Genomic DNA, 21,194 nt, shown 5'->3' with positions numbered 1-21,194 from the left:
TCCCTGCTCAGTGGGGAAACTGCTTCTCCCACTCCCTCTCCCCCTGCTGGTGCTCTCTCTCTGTCAAATAAATTAATAAAATCTTAAAAAAAAAAGTAAATAAATAGCCAGTTAAAGTATGGAGGAGAAAGCATAAAGTTGCTTTTTAAAATTATGGATTTCAGGGAGTCAAGATGGAGGAGAAGTAGGAGGAGGCACCATTTCAACCAGAACACTAAAGTGAGCTGATTACCTACCAAAGAACTCCGATCACCTATGAAATCATCCTGAGATCAGAATTATACATGTCTGGATCTCTACAGGAGCAGAAGATGCCAGTGGGCAGGTAAAGCAGAGGGGGAACGTCGGACTGATATCCGAAGATAAACAAAAGGAGGGGAGAGTCCCCAGAGGCGACTGATTGGAAAGTAATATCCTAATACAAGAGTGACCTGCGTCTGGGACCAGCATTAGCTTGGAGTCTGGTTGAAAGCACTCAAAAAAGAGCAAAGGATAGAGGGGGGAAATTGTGGGAATCTGGGTTGTTAGGGACAGGGGCTTAAGTCCCCGGACCCCAGGACAGCCTCCCCTGGCGCTGAGCCAGAGAGAGTGTGGCGGAGAAACCAGGTCTTGGTCCCTGAGCTGCCAGTACGCCTGAGCTGCCAGCGTGCCCTAGAATGCGTGGGGTCCGGCTCCCGTGAAGGGCTGGGAACCATGCCAGACAGCATTCCTGAGAAACACACACCCCACACCCTCCTTGAGAGAGGAGTGGGCAGGCATTAGCCTGGCGCTCTTAGACCCGCACCGAGGGATCAGAGCCTGAGACGCGTGTGCCCCACACCCTCCCCTGGGAGAGGTGCTCACAGGCGCTAGCCCGGAGCTCTCAGACCCAGAAAACCCAGACACTCCCAGCCGGGGCCAGCAGGAAAATCTCAGTGTGCGATCCCTGCTTGGAACCTCTCTGGCGGTCTGGAGCTGCCCAGACAGCTGCTGCTGCCATGGTTTTGGGTACAAGGAGGAGATCCTGCATCCCCAGGGACCATGACTCGGAACCTACTCTGCCAGTAGCTCTGCAGAGCATTCTGAGGTTTCTCTCTGAGAGGGAGGTCTGGGTGCAGTTTGCTCTCCTCTAAACCTCCAAAAACCATCAAAAGCTGTTAAGGCGAGAGAAAACAGATGAACAAACATAAAAACCTCCAGAGAACAAAAGCCTGAAAAAACTGGTTTCCTCAGAGCCCACCCCGTTGAGACCCCAGGAGGACTTAACTCAGGGAACATCATTGACTGAAAACCCACGTGGCAGGCCCCTCCCCCAGAAAACCAACCAGGAAGGAAGAAAAGAAAAAAAAAAAGATGACAAGAGAACAATCACCACTACTTCATAGATACAACTTTTATTTTTAACTCGTTAACACTATTCTGGTTCATTTTTTTTTATACATATAGATAACTTTTTAACCTATTTACCATCACAGTGAGTTGTCCAGTACATCAAATTCCTTAATAACTTTATAACCTTAACTTTTTGAGACATATACCTGTGTTTTTCTTTTGCTTTTCTATTTTCTTAATTTTTTTAAATTTTAGTTTAGTTTAGTCTAGTTTATTCTTTTTTAATTTTTATTTTCTAATATACATATGGAGTTAAACTTCAAGGTAATCCCCTTTCCCCAATCAATGCTACCCCTATAGGTAAACCAATTTTTAATCCCCCTTTATCTTAGGAAAGTTAAGTCCTTTAACAAAGACATCAAGACACATCCAGGAAGAATCAAAATAAACTTCTTCACCCATACTGAGAATTTATAACCACTCTCCCAACTTTTCCTTCTGCCAGTGTTTCTGTGTATTTATGTTTGTCCTGATAGTATATAAATCTTATACTTGGGGTTCTTTTTGATGAGGTTCTTCCTTTTTTTGCTTTTATATATATATATATATTTTTCTCTTCTCATATACTTTTATCCGTCTTTTTGTTTGTCTGTTTTTGTTTGTATACTTCATAAATCTTACCTTGGAGCCCATTTGGGCTGAGCCTTCTCTTTTATCTTCCCATTTTTTCCTGTCTCTCTCTCTCTTTTTTTCTTTTTCTTTTTCTTTTCTTTTTTCTCTCCTTTGGGTGGGGAATCCTGATTGCACAGAAACATTCCATGGTGTACCTTGACTGCACCACAGTCGATACATCCAGCTACATCCATTCAGTCATCTCTCATCAAAATGGCTAGGAGGAGGAATGCCCAACAGAAGAAAAATACAGAGGATGGACCTTCTGCAACAGAGCTAATGACTATCGACATAGACATTATGTTGGAAAAGGAATTCAGGCTAACAATTATCTAGGCAATAGCTAGGTTGGAGAAAGTCATGGGTGACCAAATGGAATTGATTAGGGCAAAACTGAAAGCCACCAGGGATGATGTTCACAATGTTAGAGCAGAACTAAAGCCACCAGCGATGATGTTCAAAATGCTCACAATGATCTCCAGTCTAATCTAAATTCTCTAAAAACTAGGGTAACTGAGACAGAAGATAGAATTAGTGATCTGGAGGAAATACAGATAGAGAGAAAGGATCAGGAGGAAGCCTGGAACAAACAGCTCAGAAGCCACAAAAACAGAATCAGGGAAATAAATGATGCCATGAAACGTTCCAACATCAGAATTATTGGAATCCCTGAAGGGGAGGAGAAAGAAAGAAGTCTAGAAGATATAGTGGAACAAGTTGTCTATGAAAATTTTCCCAATCTCACAAATGGAAACTAGAGGCAGAACAGTTTCCCCCCAAGATTTCAGATTCTCGAAAGTCCTCGCAACACCTGATAGTTAGAATGAAGAATTATAATTGTAGGCAGACCTTCCTGAAAGCAGCTTGGACAAAGAAGCTCCTTACATACAGAGGAAACCCCATTAGAATAATGTCAGACCTATCCACAGAGACCTGGCAAGCCAGGAAGGGCTGGCAAAATATATTTAGGACACTAAATGAGAAAAACATGCAGCCAAGAATACTTTATCCAGCAAGACTGACATTCAAAATGGATAGAGAGATAAAGAGTTTCCAGGACCAGCAAAGCTTAAAAGACTATACAACCACCAAGCCAACACTGCAGGAAATATTAAGGGGGGTTCTATAAAAGAGAAAAAATTCCTAAGAATATAATTGAACAGAAATATGGAGACAACGTACAGACAGAAAGACTTCAAAGGTAACACGATGTCAATAAAAACGTATCTATCAATAATCACTCTAAATGTGAATGGCCTAAATGCGCCCATAAAATGACACAGGGTTGCAGATTGTATAAAACGACAGGACTCATCCATATGTTGTCTACAAGAGACCCATTTTGAACCTAAGGATACACCCAGACTGAAAGTGAAGGGATGGAGAAGCATCTTTCATGCCAATGGGCCTCAAAAGAAGGCCAGAGTAGCGATTCTCATATCAGATAAATTAGATTTTAAACTAAAGACTGTAGTCAGAGATACAGAAGGACACTACATAATTCTTAAAGGGACTATCCACCAAGATGATATAACAATTGTAAATATCTATGCCCCCAATATGGGAGCGCCAATTACATAAGAAAACTATTAATCAAGGTAAAGAGTCATATTGATATGAATACATTAATAGTAGGAGATCTTAACATGCCTATCTCAGTAATAGACAGATCATCGAAGCAGAAAATGAATAAAGAAATAAGAGCATTGAATGAAACATTGGACCAGATGGACCTCATAGACATATACAGAACATTCCACCCTAAAACAACAGAATACTCATTCTTCCCAAGTGCACATGGAACCTTCTCCAGAATAGACCACATAATCGGCCACAAAGCAAGACTCAACTGATACCAAAAGACTGACATTATTCCCTGCATATTCTCAGATCACAATGCTTTGAAACTGGAGCTCAATCACAAGGAAAAGTTCAGAAGGAACTCAAACACCTGGAAGCTAAAGACCGCCTTGCTTAAGAATGCTTGGATCAACCAGGAGATCAAAGAAGAACTTAAACAATTCATGCAAACCAATGAGAATGAAGACACTTCAGTCCAAAACCTATGGAATACAGCAAAGGCAGTTCTAAGGGGGAAATACGTAGCCATCCTAGCCTCCCTCAAAAAAATGGAAAAATCCAGAATACACCAGCTGCCTCTACACCTTAAAGAACTGGAGAATCAACAACAAATCAAACCAAATCCACACACAAGAAGGAAAATAATCAAGATTAGAGCAGAGATCAATGAGGTAGAAACCAGAGATACAGTAGAATGTATCAATGAAACTAGACGCTGGTTTATTGAAAGAATCAATAAGGTCGATAAACCATTGGCCACACTAATCCAAAAGAAAAGAGAGAAAGCCCAAATTAATAAAATTATGAATGAAAAGGGAGAGATCACAACTAACACCAAGGAAATAGAAACAATCATCAGAAATTATTACCAACAGTTATATACCAATAAGCTAAGCAACTTAGATGAAATGGATGCATTCCTGGAAAACCTTAAACTCCCAAAATTGAACCAGGAAGAAATTGACAACCTGAATAGACCGATATCTAGTAACGAGGTTGAAGCAGTGATCAAAAACCTCCCAAAAAACAGGAGCCCAGGACCTGATGGATTCCCTGGGCAATTCTACCAAACTTTCAAAGAAGAAATTCTTTGAATTTCCAATTCTCCTGAAGCTGTTCCAAAAAATTGAAGCAGAAGGAAAACTTCCAGACTCTTTTTATGAAGCCAGCATTACCCTGATCCCCAAACCAGGCAAAAATCCTACCAGAAAGGAGAATTTCAGACCAATATCATTGATGAATATGGATGCTAAGATTCTCAACAAGATCCTAGCAAATAGGATCCAGCAGCACATTAAAAAGATTATCCACCATGACCAAGTGGGATTCATCCCGGGGTTACAAGGATGGTTCAACATTCACAAATCAATCAATGTGATAGAACAAATCAATAAGAGAAGAGAGAAGAAGCACATGGTCCTCTCAATTGATGCAGAAAAAGCATTTGACAAAATCCAGCATCCGTTCCTGATTAAAATGCTTCAAAGTATAGGGATAGAGGGAACATTCCTGAACTTCATCAAATCTATCTATGAAAGACCCACAGCAAATACCATCCTCAGTGGGAAAAAGCTTGCAGCCTTCCCGTTGAGATCAGGAACACGACAAGGATGCCCACTCTCACCACTCTTGTTCAACATAGTATTAGAAGTCCCAGCAATGGCAATCAGACAACAAAGAGAAATAAAAGGTATCCAAATTGGCAAGGAAGAAGTCAAACTCTCTCTCTTCGCAGATGACATGATTCTTTATATGGAAAACCCCAAAGACTCCACCCCCAAACCACTAGAACTCATACAGCAATTCAGTAACATGGCAGGATACAAAGTCAATGTACAGAAATCAGTGGCTTTCTTATACACTAACAATGAAAATACAGAAAGGGAAATTAGAGAATTGATTCCATTTACTATAGCACCAAGAACCATAAGATACCTGGGAATAAACCTAACCAAAGAGGTAAAGGACCTGTACTCGAGGAACTACTGAACACTCATGAAAGAAACTGAAGAAGACACAAAAAGATGGAAGACTGTTCCATGCTCTTGGATTAGAAGAATAAACATTGTTAAAATGTCTATACTGCCTAGAGCAATCTATACTTTTAATGCCATTCCGATCAAAATTCCACCGGTATTTTTCAAAGAGCTGGAGCAAATAATCCTAAAATTTGTATGGAATCAGAAGAGACCCCGAATTGCTAAGGAAATGTTGAAAAAACAAAAACAAAACTGGCGGCATCACGTTACCTGATTTCAAGCTTTACTACAGAGCTGTGATCACCAAGACAGCATGGTACTGGCATAAAAACAGACACATAGACCAGTGGAACAGAGTAGAGAGCCCAGATATGGACCCTCAACTCTATGGTGAGATAATCTTCGACAAAACAAGAAAAAATATACAGTGGAAAAAAGACAGCCTCTTCATTAAATGGTGCTGGGAAAACTGGACAGCTATATGTAGAAAAATGAAACTGGACCATTCTCTTACACTGTACACAAAGATAAACTCGAGATGTATAAAAGACCTCAACGTGAGACAGGAATCCATCAGAATCCTAGAGGAGAACATAGGCAGTAACCTCTTCGATATCAGCCACAGCAACTTCTTTCAAGATATATCTCCAAAGGCAAAGGAAACAAAAGCGAAAATGAACTTTTGGGACTTCATCAAGATCAAAACTTCTGCACGCAAAGGAAACAGTCAGCAAAACAAAAAGGCAACCCACGGAATGGGAGAAGATATTTGCAAATGACAGTACAGACAAAAGGTTGATATCCAGGATCTATAAAGAACTTCTCAAACTCAACACACACAAAACCGATAATCATATCAAAAAATGGGCAGAAGATATGAACAGACACTTCTCCAATGAAGATATACAAATGGCTATCAGACACATGAAAAAATGCTCATCATCACTAGCCAGCAGGGGGATTCAAATTAAAACCACATTGAAATATCACCTTACACCAGTTAGAATGGCCAAAATTAGCAAGACAGGAAACAACATGTGTTGGAGAGGATGTGGAGAAAGAGGAATCCTCTTACACTGTTGGTGGGAATGCAAGTTGGTGCAGCCACTTTGGAGAACAGTGTGGAGATTCCTGAAGAAATTAAGAATAGAGCTTCCCTATGACCCTGCAATTGCACTACTGGTTATTTACCCCAAGGCAACAGATGCAGTGAAAAGAAGAGCCATCTGTACCCCAATGTTTATTGCAGCAATGGCCATGGTCGCCAAACTGTGGAAAGAACCAAGATGCCCTTCAATGGAGGAATGGATAAGGAAGATGTGGTCCATATACACGATGGAGTTTTATGCCTCCATCAGAAAGGATGAATACCCAACTTTTGTTGGGTTTCATGGACGTGATTGGAAGAGATTATGCTGAGGAAATAAGTCAAGCAGGGAGAGTCAAGTATCATATGGTTTCACTTATTTGTGGAGCATACCAAATAACATGGAGGACATGAGGTGATGGAGAGGAGAAGGGAGCTGAGGGAAATCAGAAGGCGAGATGAACCATGAGAAACTGGGGACTCTGCAAAACAACCTGAGGGTTTTGAAGGGGTGGGGGGCGGGAGGTTGGGGAACCAGGTGGTGGGTAATAGGGAGGGCACGTATTGCATGGAGCACTGGGTGTGGTGCAAAAATAATGAATACTGTTATGCTGAAAAAAATTTTTAAAATGTGAAAAAAATTATGGATTTCTACAGTTACATCATTATGTATAGGAAAGCAACTGATTTCTGTGCATTGATTTTATATCCTGCCACATTACTGAATTGCTATATGAGTTCTAATAATTTAAGGGGGAGTCTTTGGGTTTTCCTCATAAAGTATCATGTCATCTGTGAAGAGAGAAACTTGGAATATTACTCAAACATCAGAAAGGATGAATACTCAACTTCTGCATCAGCATGGACCGAACTGGAGGGGATTATGCTAAGTGAAATAAGTCAAGAAGAGAAAGTCAATTATCATATGGTTTCACTTATTTGTGGAACATAAGGAATAGCATGGAAGACATTAGGATAAGGAAGGGAAAAAATGAAGAGGGGGAAATCAGAGGGGGAGACAAACAATGAGAGACTATGGACTCTGGGAAACAAACTGAGGGGTTGGGGGGGTCAGTCAGCATGGTGATGAGTAGTAAGGAGTGTGCATATTGCATGGAGCACTGGGTGTTATACACAAACAATGAACCATGGAACACTACATCAGAAACTAATGATGTATTGTATGGTGACTAACATAACATAATAAAAAATAGTTTTGGATTTGTTCATTTTGATGAATATGTGTGATGTAGAGGTAAAGATGATGACCTTTAGACAGATACATGTAAGTGTCTGAAACTCAACACAAAGATGAGGATCAGAGATATAGATTTGGAAGGAATCTGCTTATACATACAATTGAACAAGAAAAGCAAGAATTAAAGTAGGAAATGGAGTCAAAGACTCTAGGACTGTGGTAGGGTTAATATTGAACCTGGAAAGAGGAAATTTACTTGAACTCTGGGAAGGAAAGAATGGGTGTGGATATATTTCAAGAAGTAGCTAAGAGAGGTAAGGTACTGAGAAAGACTAGATCAAATCATCACAATTCTTTTGGATGAGTAGGGGAACGGTTTTGCTATAGAATGTGCTGAGAGAAAGTCTGAGTCAGAGGGGGCTTGGAAATGTGAATATTTGAAACTGCTTTTGATAGGAATGGTATTAATATCCAATTAAAGAGAATTAAAATAATTAATGGGAGATAGATTCTCTAAATCTATAAGACCATATAGTCTGACCTATTACATAGTCAGTGTCCTCTATCCATTTTCATCTTTGACGAGGTTGAAATTTAAAAGGAGAGATAGTAATTGTTTAGTTTTATTTTTTTTCTTCTTTTTTTTCTTCACTTTTTTAAAAATTTCTTTTCAGCAAAACAGTATTCATTGTTTTTGCACCACACCTAGTGCTCCATGCAATATGTGCCCTCCCTATTACCCACCACCTGGTTCCCCAACCTCCCACCCCCCACCCCTTCAAAACCCTCAGGTTGTTTTTCAGAGTCCATAGTCTCTCATGGTTCATCTCCTCTTCCAATTTCCCTCAGATCCCTTCTCTTTATATTTGTTCTTACGAATAGACAGAAAGTGAAAAGAAATCAGAGTCCAGGGATGCCTGGGTGGCTCAGTTGGTTAATTGTCTAATTGATCTTGGCTCAGGTCATGAGATTGAGCCCTGTGTAAGGCTCCGCACTGAGAGTAGAGCCTGGTTGGGATTCTCTTAAAACATTTTGGTTGAGACATTGGAATAAAAGTATAGTTATTACACAAAACTCCTATTTGTCAGTATAGATGAAAAATAGGAGTAAGAGTGGATTAAGTTGCAAAATGTCACCTTTGTAATGAGCAGTGGAATATAGAGGTTAAATTATTTCAAGCAGAGCAATTCCACAGCTTAATTCCTCCAAACAGTATTAAAAGAATGATCATATTATGTAGAAATGGATTTTATTTTATTAAGGAACTGAACACTTTGAGAGTCTGTGGTATTGAAGAGTAATCTGTATTAATGTTAAATTACTGTGGGACTATTGTATAGATAATGGCAATTGATTAAGAAAGCTTAGTCTATGAAGCTCTTTCTACATGAACATTTCTTCCTTACCTAGTCAGGTTTTGCACAGTGCATAGCTAGACTTATTAGGTTGATATTGAAAACTGAAAAATGCGGATAAAACATCAGGAAAAATTCATTAACTCGGGGAGTCATTTTGACTGTAGATTTCATGGGAAAATAGAATAAGAAAATCTTGGAGTCACTTTTCTTAGCGATATTTTTGTTATTTTTGCTATGTTTTGAGAAAAATAAAGACAACTACCATCATTTTAGAGTGTCGAAAGAGCAAGGTGGCTAAGATGGCCTTGAGAGACCATGACTGCGCAATAAGCAGCCTCTGAAACTGAACCCCTCCACACACATACACAAAAACAAATACCTTATTCTACTAGACTCCTCAATACTATCTCATATCCCAGACATGAATATGTAGGAGGTAATTTTATAGCCCTGGGGAGACCTCCTCAGTCTCAGAAGCTCCAGGGAATAACACTGCTCATTGACCCATGAAACTCTCCATGGTGTAGTAGGAGGGGGACTTTTGGAGCAGTGAAAGAAATAAAAGTCCTCACTTAGATGGTAGTAATGGTTTTGCCAGGCGAGTCTTAGGCTGCTCAAGATCCTCTTCCAGTTAGGGATACTCTCAGCAACTAGGTAAGTTTTAGAGAAAAATCAGAGGATAAAGTTAGCCTATCAACAGACTATTTTAAGATACCATCACTGAAGTTTCTAATTGTTTCCCAACCTCTTCTCTCCTGTCCCTTTATCTTTCCTTTGTCCTCTTTTCTCCATTCCAAGCACTCCATAACCTATGTTCTGGCCCTCTTTCTCATTCACACCTTTAAGGGAAAGATGTGAAGATAATTTCTTTAACCTCATTGTAATGGGTCACCTTTTTCTATGAGGTGGATAGATAGCTGATTCTCTGATAAATGCTTTGCCTTAAAGTGTAGGGAACTCCCAGTGGATGGAACTAATGTAGGTAGAAGATACGTGTCACCTGTAGAATACTGGTAACTGTTTCTATATTGGTTAGACACTGGACTTTTAAAATTACTTCCATTTAGAACCCTAGAATGATTGCAGTTTGGGAATTTCCCCCTTGATAACAGAGTTTGAGGCTCTACTGTCAAGTGAGTTGTGCTTATAATTAATCTCTACATCAGGAGGGTTTTTCTGTTTCCCTGTTTCCTCAGATTCTCTGTAGCTATCATTCATCCTGGTATAATGAAGAGTCAGTCTTTCCTTTGAAGGCCAGTCCTAATCTCATTCGATCATCTGCAACTATCCTAGATTGCCTAGATAACTTGGAAGTTTCCCTAGACCGTTGGAAGTGTGTTTTTTTGTTTCTTTGCTATTACTCACATAAGAGAGAATTTTTTATTTTTATTTTATTGTTCACCTGCTCCTACAATTTAGGATCTATAACAAGGCCATTAGCTTATGGTAGCCTGGGGGCCGATACAGAACACTTAGTCTGTTTTCCCATATATGTGGCAGTATGAACAGTGGAGGGTCAGGGCTAGATTAACATTCAAAGGAAGAACTTGGGATCTAAAAGCCTAATCTTTAGGAGATAAGCTTGAACTCCTCCTGTTTTCTAGATCTTGGGCAACACAGATAAAGAACAAAATCTAAGGACCAATATTAGGGAGTAAGTACCTTGGCCAAGAGATCTAACATTTACTTGGTCTTCCCTACTTGAACGCTCAAATTCCCATGGCACTTAACTGTAATATTCTTCAACAAGGCTGTCCCTTTCCCTCTCTCTTCTCTGCTTTGCTACTAACTAGGTATTTGACTGAGGGTAAGTTGTTTCTTTATCTAGGCTTCAGTTTTTTTATTAGTAAAATGTGAAATAGATAAACTTTTACTTCTGATGCTCTTTGGATCTCTGTTTTCTCTATTTATTCTTTTTGTCTTCTCTCCTTCCCTCCCTGTACCTTATTTTATTTTCCCCTCTATTTTTCTACCTCTTAAACGTTTCTCTCCTTTCCACTTTTTGTTCCAGTTATTTGAGAAATATAACATTTTATTTCTCAAAAATCATGAAAACAGACAAAAACTAAAATAATAGTTTTTGGAAAGAAATGTATACTGGCAATCTAATGGGCCAGATATTTGAACCAACAGCTAGCCCTTTTTCATAAGAATAGTGTGAAGAAATGGATGTTCAACAGAAAGAGAGAAAATGTCCTGGCTAAGGCTGGGGAAATATGGATCAGAAATCTTTCAAAGAGGATCTTGTAGGAGACTTCAAAAGCAGTTACAATGTGATTTTTGATTCATCATGAGCATGGGTCAGCCAGACATAAAAACAACCTGGAGATAAAATATTCAAGAATTAAGGAGCAGAAGGCAAATTATTCGGAGATTATAAGAGATGCAAAAGTAAATGTGAATGTGACTTATTTGTAGTTGGGTGAGTCTTTTTCCTCTCAGCCAGTAGAATCTTCCTCAACAGGATACACCATGGAATAGTAATTTTGGGGTTCAGTCCTCTCTTATACCCTCCCGACCCATGTAAAATAAAATTGTTTCACTCCCAGGAGTCAGATTCTAACATATTGCTGTATCACTGTATTTTTAGGAAGTCATCCATCAGGATCCCACAAGCACCCTCCTCATGCCTGTGTCACACTGGCTTCATGGCAGATAATAACCACTCTTACTTCCAACACCCTCACTTTGTTTTAACTGGAATTCCAGGGCTTGAACAAAAGTATTACTGGATGGCATTCCCATTGGGTGCTATATATGTCATTGCTCTCTTTGGCAATGGTGTCATCATCTCTACCATCAAGTCTGAATCATCCCTGCATATCCCCATGTACTATTTTCTGTGCATGCTGGCATTGGCAGACATGGGGCTTGCCCTTTGTACTTTGCCTTCTATGCTAGGCATATTCTGGTTTAACCATAAATCCATTGCCTTTGATGCCTGCCTTGTTCAGATGTACTTCATTCACACCTTCTCCGCCATTGAATCTGGCGTGCTGGTGGCCATGGCCCTTGATCGGGTGGTAGCCATCTGGAACCCGCTCAGATATGGTACCATCCTAACCAATGGTGTGGTCTGCAGAACAGGGGCAGTCATCTTGACAAGGGCAGTGTGTGTGGTCTTTCCTGTGCCTTTCCTCATCAAACGACTTCCCTTCTACCACTCCAATATTCTCTCCCACTCCTTCTGCCTCCACCAAGACATCATGCACCTTGCCTGTGCCAGCACCCAGGTCAACAGTCTCTATGGCCTCATTGCTGTCATCTTCACCAAGGGTTCTGACTCCCTCTCCATCCTCCTCTCCTATGTGTTCATACTCCGAACAGTAATGGCCATTACCTCAGGGGAGGGCCGGCTAAAGGCACTCAACACCTGTGTTTCACACATCTGTGCTGTACTCATCTTCTATGTTCCACTTATTGGGGTGTCTGTCATTCATCGTTTTGGAAAGCACCTTTCACCACTGACTCATGCCCTCATGGCTAATGCCTACCTTCTTGTACCCCCTGTGCTGAACCCTATAGTCTATACTGTGAAGACCAAGGAGATACGAAAGAAAATCATCCAAATATTTGTTCAAAGCAAGATTACTGCAGAGGGTTAAGTTCTACCAGTTTGAGAGAGAAGGAAATCTATTCTGTAAAGGTTCAATTATGACTATGAGAAATAAAGGTTTATATTTTTCATGTTTTCTGGGTGATTTGAATTGGACAAAAAGAGATTTCTCTGCTGGAGCACCTGGGAGGCTCAGTGGGTTAAGCCTCTGCCTTTGGCTCAGGTCATGATCTCAGGTTCCTGAGATAGAGCCCTGCGTTGGACTTTTTGCTCAGGGGGGAGGCTGCTTTCCCCACCCCTGCCTACTTGTGATCTCTCTCTCTCTCTGTCAAATAAATAAATAAAATCTGAAAAAAAGAGAGAGATTTCCCTGCTCTCAGAGCATGCTTTCCTTTTCCTGTGCCAAATTGCTCTTTGCTTAGTATAGGAATAATGACATTTATAGGAACTGTTCAGTGTACTGTCCTATAGCCTGCATTTTTGGCATGTAACAGCTGAAAGCAGGGAACATTGTTAATTCAATTTTTAAATAACTCTTCTGAGGGCATGAGTTCAATACCTTTTAAATTAAAGCTCACCAAATTAATTTAACATTCTCACTCAAGAATTAGGAATGATCTCCATTCGCTTAAAAGGGGAGAAATGAACTATAATCATTAAATAACAAGAGAACATCTGGGGATAATACATTATTAAAAAACATGGTCAGAAAAATGGTCAAATTTTAGGATTAAGAATACAAATGTGTACAATGGAACAGGGGCCAACTATGTTGTATAACTTGAGATCAAAAGATTAAGGGTAAAGTTTAGCTTTTCCATGTGTGACACTGGGTATTCTCTTACCTGGGAATCCAATGTTGTTATGAAATTAAGTTTAACCATATGAGTACAAATATTGGTAAACATGAGGTCCTGTGCAATTATAAGGAGGGCCTAGAATATTGAAGATAAGGGAATAAGAGAACTTGTATTTGTAGACTGCCCACTAAGCAAAAAGACACAGTGCCAGAGCCTTTTACATGTTATTTTATTTGGTATTACAGCATCCCTTTGAGGAAAGTGTCATGCCCTGTCTGTTACCTGTCTGTGATGAGGCAAGTAAGGAAAGGGAGAAAATTTGAAAATTTTTATAACAATTTGACTTTGCAGTGCCACCAAAGCACATGGTTTTGTATACAATACAATAAAATTGTATGGGTGCAATTTCTTTTTCCTGGTCTGAGTGGGTAGAATGTGGGGTTTCCCAGGAAGGCAAACAGGGTGTATTTAGAGTGTGATTGTGGCTTCTGGTGTGAAGAGGGGAGGAGGAGCACGTCCAGTTGGAGGGGCAGGGAGAGAATGGGCTGGGTTGAAGTGAATTAAGAAAAAAAAGCTCAAAATTAATTTACCACATACAATTTGCAAAATACTGATTTAGTAGAAAAATATAAGATTCATCTTTTATTCTTAAGTAGAATATCTATCCTATGTGTTTGAATTAGACAGATGGCTACATAATAATTCAAATTAAAATTTCCTATGACAGCTTATTTTAAGATGTAGTTAAACATGTAGTTTGACATATTGTCTCCTGTGTTGTTTTCTTCCTCCTTAGAAAGTTTCTCTTCTCATTCTACTCCATAATCCGACCAAAAAACTGTATCCTACTTTTGCAAGAGGACCAAACCAGATTGATTATTACAGGCGTTGATGACACATGCAAATCAAAGAAAGAATCAAGAACTGAGTTTCTGAATATGTGTCAGTATTTTTTGAATGTAGTATAAATGGAGCACATTTATACCTTTAAAGAAAGAACTAGAACGTGACTACTGTGGGAAAGGGCAAGACTTAAAGATTCTACAGTAATTGAGGTGTATAAAAAAACTCCTCAAGAGTGGGGACACCTGGATGGTTCAGTTGGTTAAGCGTCCGACTCTTGATTTCAGGTCAGGTCATGATCTCAGGTTGTGAGATGGAGCCCTACACGGAGATCCATGCTCTGCTTGAGATCTCTTTCTCCTTCTGCCCCTCCCCCTCCATGTGCACACGCTCTCTCTCGCTCGCTCACTTGCTCTTGCTCTCAAATAAATAAATAAATCTTTAAAAAAGGACTCCACATAGAGATTATGCAAGGGCAATTAAGAATGAACAATTAGATCACGAGGGAGAGAGAGGTCCATTGGGTTGTATTTTAAAGCCATTAGCGTGAACGTCATCTTAGCAGAAGAGATTTACTGAGGTAGTAGAGTGACATGGGGGAAACTGAGAAATACCCACATCCTGTGGGAGATGAAGAAGTGAAAGCAGGTGAAGAAACAGGAGGTAGCAGTAGGAGATGTGAGATGTCATGAAATCAGCGAAGAGATTAAAAAGCAGGGGATGGTAAATATTTGTAATTTGCCCAAATAATTTACACTGAGGGAGGATTGAGGTGGAAAATGTTTGATTTGTTAAAAAGAGATCAGAACCATGGAACAACATACCTTTCATATATTAATGGGCACAAAAGCCAGACTGTAGGAGCCAGAGATGGGATTGCACAGTGAATATGTGGAGTATGTGAGTCGATTGCCGGTAAAGAATTTAGACTTTTGATCCTGCTACTTCATGGCCCCACCAGAGAATCAAAGACTAATGGTATTCAAAGGACACTTTCAGCTAATTCCTTCTTTTATCACAGTATGTGAACTTTGTAAAGATCTCTCATGGTAGTTCTCTTGTATCCTTAGTCTAGAGTGGTAGTTTTCAAGTTTTTGGTTGTATATCTGTATAAGGAAAAGAAAAAAAGGATACTCCCTAATATATTTATATTTTATATTTATTTATTGAATAATTGTATATGGTAACACATTAAGAGAAATAAACATTTTTGAAGACTGAGAGAAATTTAAATACAAATCAAAGTTATATATATTTTTCTCCTTGTAGGCTAACTGATTATGAAGTGTCCTTTATGGGGTTCATGTTTTCCATTTAGATAGTATTGATATTGAGGCCTTGGCTGATATTTGCATTCTATACCAACCAACCATTTTCAAGTAATTCCCACTGTTTACTTCCATCTTGGCAAGATGAACTTCTTCCATAAGGTTTTGGCAGTATTGATTACTAGTTTATCTCTCATGCAGCTGTGTCTTAGAATCACTGCTTCATTCCCTCCTCATGGAATTTGCTTGCAAGACTAGGAAACCCTGAGACATGGATTAAGTTTCACTTTACAGGCTTTAGAATCAACAAATCCAAATTTAAATCTAGTTCTGACACTTAGAAACTGTTTAACTTGAGCAAGTTACTTAACTACTCTAAATCTTACTTCCCCATGCATAAAATGTTGCTAACACCTAGTCTCAAACATTGTTGCAAGGTTATTAAGATATATAAAGGCAGGGGCACCTAGGTAGCTCAGTTAGCTCAGCGTCCAGCTCTTGATTTCGGCTCAGGTCACGATCTCAGTGTTGAGAACTTGAGCCTTGTGTGGGGCTCCTCAGTATGGAGTCTTGCTTGGGATTCTTTCTCTCTCTCTTTCCCTCTGCTCCATCCCCCTGCTTGCTCTCTCGTTCTCTTAATAAATAAAATCTTTTTAAAGAAAGGTATTTAAAGGCAGATAGCATTATTCATTACTATTAATAAATGTGATATTGAAGTGTAATACCTACTTGACTTGTATATGTATTTCTTTTCAGAGAACTGTGTCAAGGATTAAGCAGTAAATTGATACATTTTTCTCTGTATTTCCAGGTCTAGCATCATGACTGGCATTTCATTAGGGTTAAATGCATATTCATTGAAGGAACAAGTAATCCTCCCAGTAAATCATTGTTTCATGATTAATAAAATACTTAAAACAGGCACCAGCATCAATGCAAAGACACATTGCATTTGACATACTCATCCTCAACACGTGTGCTTACTGCTTTCTTTTTTTAATATTTTTATTTAAATTCAATTTAATTAACATAGAGTGTACTATTAGTTTCAAGGGCAGAATGTACATATTCATCAGTAGCATAAAACACCCAGTGCTCATTACAACCAGTACCCTCCTTAATGTCCATCACCCAGTTACCCCATCTCCCTACCCACCACCCTCACTGCTTTCTTAAACTTTTTCCCAGTGCTGAAAGTTTTTACTTGTCCTCATAAAATGCCCAGGAGTAATTTTACTTGGTCAAGTTTTGTTGGATCCTCTAGTACACAGTAAAATACACTTTACTCATACTGGGTCAAAAGAGTAAAGGCAAAACACCCATTATTCTACTAAGCATGTGGCAGAAAACTAGGACTACTACAAATCTGTAAAGAAGTGATATTCCTTAAAAGAAAAGGATAAGTAACCACAGATGTGTCTGTTTTAATTTTGTCATTGATACTCTTTATAAATACCAAAACATAAATGCTATTTGATTTTGTAACAGTTTCCTTTGCTCTATTTTAAAGAAAAAAACAAAACAATATCTCAGAGACCCAACCCTTCAGTAGTGCTATTGGTCTTCCAGAATCCTTCTCTATGTAATTATTATTTAACTGATAATTAAAGAAAGAATATTACTTCATGTTATATGGGTAAATACACATAAATGTTATCTAGATAAGCAGGTGATAATTTATCATTACTGATGCTCACCTCTAGTTTCAAAGAAGAAAATTATAGTTTAATTAAATTAGTTTTTGTATGTGATACCAGATATCGAAATGTGTACATTTCAAAATGGAGTATATACAGAACAAGAACGACCAGTGTTGTATTGTCACCCACAAGTCTTGCCCACCCTTGCATTCTACTAGATGTACATAATTTGGCTGCATTGAAACTGCTGAAACTGCTGCACCTTATACTTGACTCCATTTCCCTAGGTCCTGTTCATTTTCCTCTGGAACATGTTTATGATCCGCCTTCGTATCTGCTTGGTCTTCACACTATAGACAATGGGATTGAGTACAGGGGGCAGTAACAGATAGATATTGGCCATGAGTGTATGTACTACTGGTGACAAATGTTTTCCAAATCTGTGGATCATGGTGACACCAATGAGAGGAATATAGAACAGGAGCACAGCACAGATGTGAGAGAGGCAGGTGTTGAGGGCTTTGAGCCTTTCTTCTCTGGAAGCAATGGCCAGCACAGTCTTCAGGATGAGCACATAAGAAAAGAGAATGATGAGGGCATCCAGTCCCAATGTGAAGATGACTATGATGAGTCCATAGAGACTGTTGATGCGGGTGCTGGCACAGGCTAGCCTCATTGCATCTTGGTGGAGACAGTATGAATGAGACAAGACATTGGAATGGCAAAAAGGTAGACGCTTTATAAGGAAGGGAACAGGAAAGACCACACAGACTGCCCGGGTGAGGACAGCTATTCCAATCTTTCCAATGATGCCATGGGTGAGGACAGAAGCATAGTGTAATGGGTCTCGGATGGCCATAAATCTGTCGAAGGCCATGGACACTAATACTCCTGATTCTACCACTCCAAATCCATGGATGAAAAACATCTGTGTAATGCACGCATCAAATGGAATCTCAGGGGCATTAAACCAGAAGATGCTGACCATGGAGGGCAAGGTGGACATGGAGAGACTAACATCAGTGAGAGCCAAGATGGAGAGGAAGTAGTACATAGGCTCATGGAGACTCTCATCTACCTTGATGACAACCAAGATGGTACCATTTCCCAGGAGAGTTAGTGTGTAGAGAAATCCCAGGGGAAAGGCCATCCATGCATTTTTATCTGGCATCCCAGGGATACCTGTTAAAATGAAACTGTGATGGTTGGCCTGTGATGCATTTGAGTTCATTGTCATGTTGTCACTGTTCGGGGAAGCTGGACTCTCCCACTTGGCTTGTAGCTCCTAAATTGAAAATATATTTTCATAGAAGATAGGTAAATGGTTTTATGAATATAGAAGAGAAACAGCGGGGGGGGGGGGAGGAGTTATGTTGAAAACAGAGTCTAGGAGGTTTTTGTTTCACTTTGTCCCTTTGCTTCCTAGATAATCACATGAGATGAAGCAGCAGCACCCATGGGCTTAATAGTGTAAAGCATTTTGCTAAATAATCAAAAAAACCACTAAACTCACACCACTACTACCACACAAATACCTACTCACAATTCCACTGCCATCACAAGCCCATATTCATACAAATCTATATGTGTGTGTTCACACACATATAGTCTTATATGCTCACGTATATATAGTATACATATATGTGTGTATATTTTTCCACATGCCTTTGCATCTATGTCACTGTATTTATAATGGCCAACATTTGTAAATAACACATTAGTGATAAAACTCTTCAAATTAATATTTAATCTTCATAAATTTTAACAATTTATAATTTTCCATAACCTAATTTTATTTTTTTAATTTTTTAAAATTTTATTTTTTCAGTGTTCCAAGATTCATTGCATAACTTCATTTTAAAGTAGCAAGGAACCCGTAATAAAGGTGGCCCAGAAAGAACCACACATAGGATTTGAGAGTAGCCACTTATAGGATTTTTAATTTGAGAGTCACCTAATGTACCGGAAACTTGAGGTCATTCTTAAAACCTCTTCCTTCATCAAACCAACATTTACACTTGCCTCCAAAACATATGAAATAAGTATCCCCTCTCTGACTTTTGTACAGTCAATACATAGTATAACCCGTTTCTCCCAGGCTCCCTGATTATCCTCCATCTTGTAGTGCCCATGCCAGTAATTCTTCATTCTGAAACATTCTGAATAAACTTTTTGGATTTGGAGTATGATTTATTCATCACAAGCAAAAGCTCCTTTAAGAGCTTATATTGTACCTAGAACAGAGTCTCAAATCCTTACCTTAGCCCTCAAAATGATAGCACAATTCAGCTCCTACTCCTGTCTACTGTTCCTGCACCAACTCACATCGTATCTCTCCCCTTTGGTCCCTTCAGTCCAGCCAGACTTGCAGTGTTTAAGTGCCTGGATCCCACTGAGATACTTTCTGATACAGGATTTCCACATATATATATTTTTTAAAGATTTTATTTATTTATTTGACAGAGATCGCAAGTAGGCAGAGAGGCAGGCAGAGAGAGAGAGGAGGAAGCAGGCTCCCCACTGAGCAGACAGCCCGATGTGGGGCTTGATCCCAGAAAGCTGGGATCATGACCGGAGCCGAAGGTAGAGGCTTTAACCCACTGAGCCACCCAGGCGCCCCATCCACATATTTTTTTTTACACCTTTCTTCACCTCTCAAACTTTTCCTCTTTGCCTGTCAAAGTCTTTCTGTCCTTCCCAAGAAGAGTCCTTAAGTCATAACTATGTTGTTTTCACATTCTGGGCTTTTCCTTCTCCTAAGTGGAAATAGTTAGTTAAATATTGCATGAGTATTTGTTTAATACCCCCCTTGCCTGCTAGAAGTTAAACTCCCGAAAGAAAGGACTAGTTGTACGCTCATCATTTAATAGACCACATATTAGACATATATTAGTATCTGCTTTAATGAAGGAATAAAATAATAGGTGTTGTGTTAATGTGTTAAATGAAGGAATAAAAAATAAATTAATTAATGCGGGTGATTGAATACCATTTTTTTTTTCAGAAGTGTTATAAATCCTCAAACTCCTCCCTGATCATGTGGGTTGGGGATCATTAACCAAGAGAAAAATCTCTTTTTCTTAAATAGCACAGATTAAAAAAAAAAAAAAAAAACCTTAAATGAGGAGCCTTCGCAAGATATCATGGTGTCTTTGTTCTCTCCTGGGTGCCTCTTATGAGAAAGAAGAAAGAAAAATCTCAAGAACTTGCCATATGCACATGACCAGGTAGGCTTCTCTGCTCCTTCCTCCTGTGTTGCTGTGAGTTGGGGAATTGCTGTTTGGGAGACAGCACTATGAAAAAGTTTTCTTGTTTTGTTTTGTTTTGTTTTGTTTTGGCAGATTCTGATCTCTTGGACATCAAGGAATCCTTGAGAGAGAATGTGGTCCACTTACGAAGGTTGTGTTATGTGCTGCAAACAAACTCCAGGTCTCTCTCACAATATATTAGAATGCTCAGATCTAAACAAAGCACTTTGCATCTTCTGTCTAACCCTTTAGCTGCTCCTTGAGGAAGGGGCTTTTTCAATTTTTTCCATGTTAAAGGAGAGTCCTTCACATGTTTGGGTCTGCTGATCTCTCATCTCAGGCAATTCTGATGGTTTTCACTTGGGAAGAATCAGTTCACTCATTCCATATGGATGTTTTCCTGGGAAAGACTTGAAAAATCTTTGATATTATTGAAGTCCCCAGGGCCCGTAGAAGCACAGTTGTTCTATGGAAATAATGATTCTTGTTTTCCCGATTCTTGTTTACAGTGCTTTTGACTGTTTTTCTTTATCCAAATGTGTTTTACCTCATCTTCTTTTTTCCTCATTCCTATCTCTATCTCTTTTTCATTGTCTCTAATGTTCAGCATCCTCTTTTTCTAGCTCCTAGTTCCTGTACGTCCATCTGAACTT

The 21,194-nt window shown here is 39.3% G+C and overlaps 2 protein-coding genes across 2 annotated transcripts; one reads left to right on the top strand and one right to left on the bottom strand.

The window, feature by feature from the left end:
• The first annotated feature begins 11,834 nt into the window (after nt 1–11,834).
• On the top strand, nt 11,835–12,791 carry LOC123949811 (olfactory receptor 51H1-like). The gene has a single exon (XM_046017459.1). The coding sequence runs from the start codon at nt 11,835–11,837 to the stop codon at nt 12,789–12,791; it is 957 nt and encodes a 318-aa protein (XP_045873415.1).
• A 4,785-nt stretch (nt 12,792–17,576) lies between these two features.
• LOC123949491 (olfactory receptor 51H1-like) lies at nt 17,577–18,530 on the bottom strand. Its single transcript, XM_046016996.1, has one exon. It carries the CDS (start codon nt 18,528–18,530, stop codon nt 17,577–17,579), a length of 954 nt encoding a protein of 317 aa, XP_045872952.1.
• Between the last annotated feature and the right edge of the window lie 2,664 nt (nt 18,531–21,194).

The sequence above is a fragment of the Meles meles genome, chromosome 8 (assembly GCF_922984935.1).
Source record: "Meles meles chromosome 8, mMelMel3.1 paternal haplotype, whole genome shotgun sequence".
Lineage (NCBI taxonomy): Eukaryota > Metazoa > Chordata > Mammalia > Carnivora > Mustelidae > Meles > Meles meles.
The sequence above is the reverse complement of the archived record's forward strand: the minus strand, read 5'-3'. Positions and strand labels throughout refer to the sequence as shown.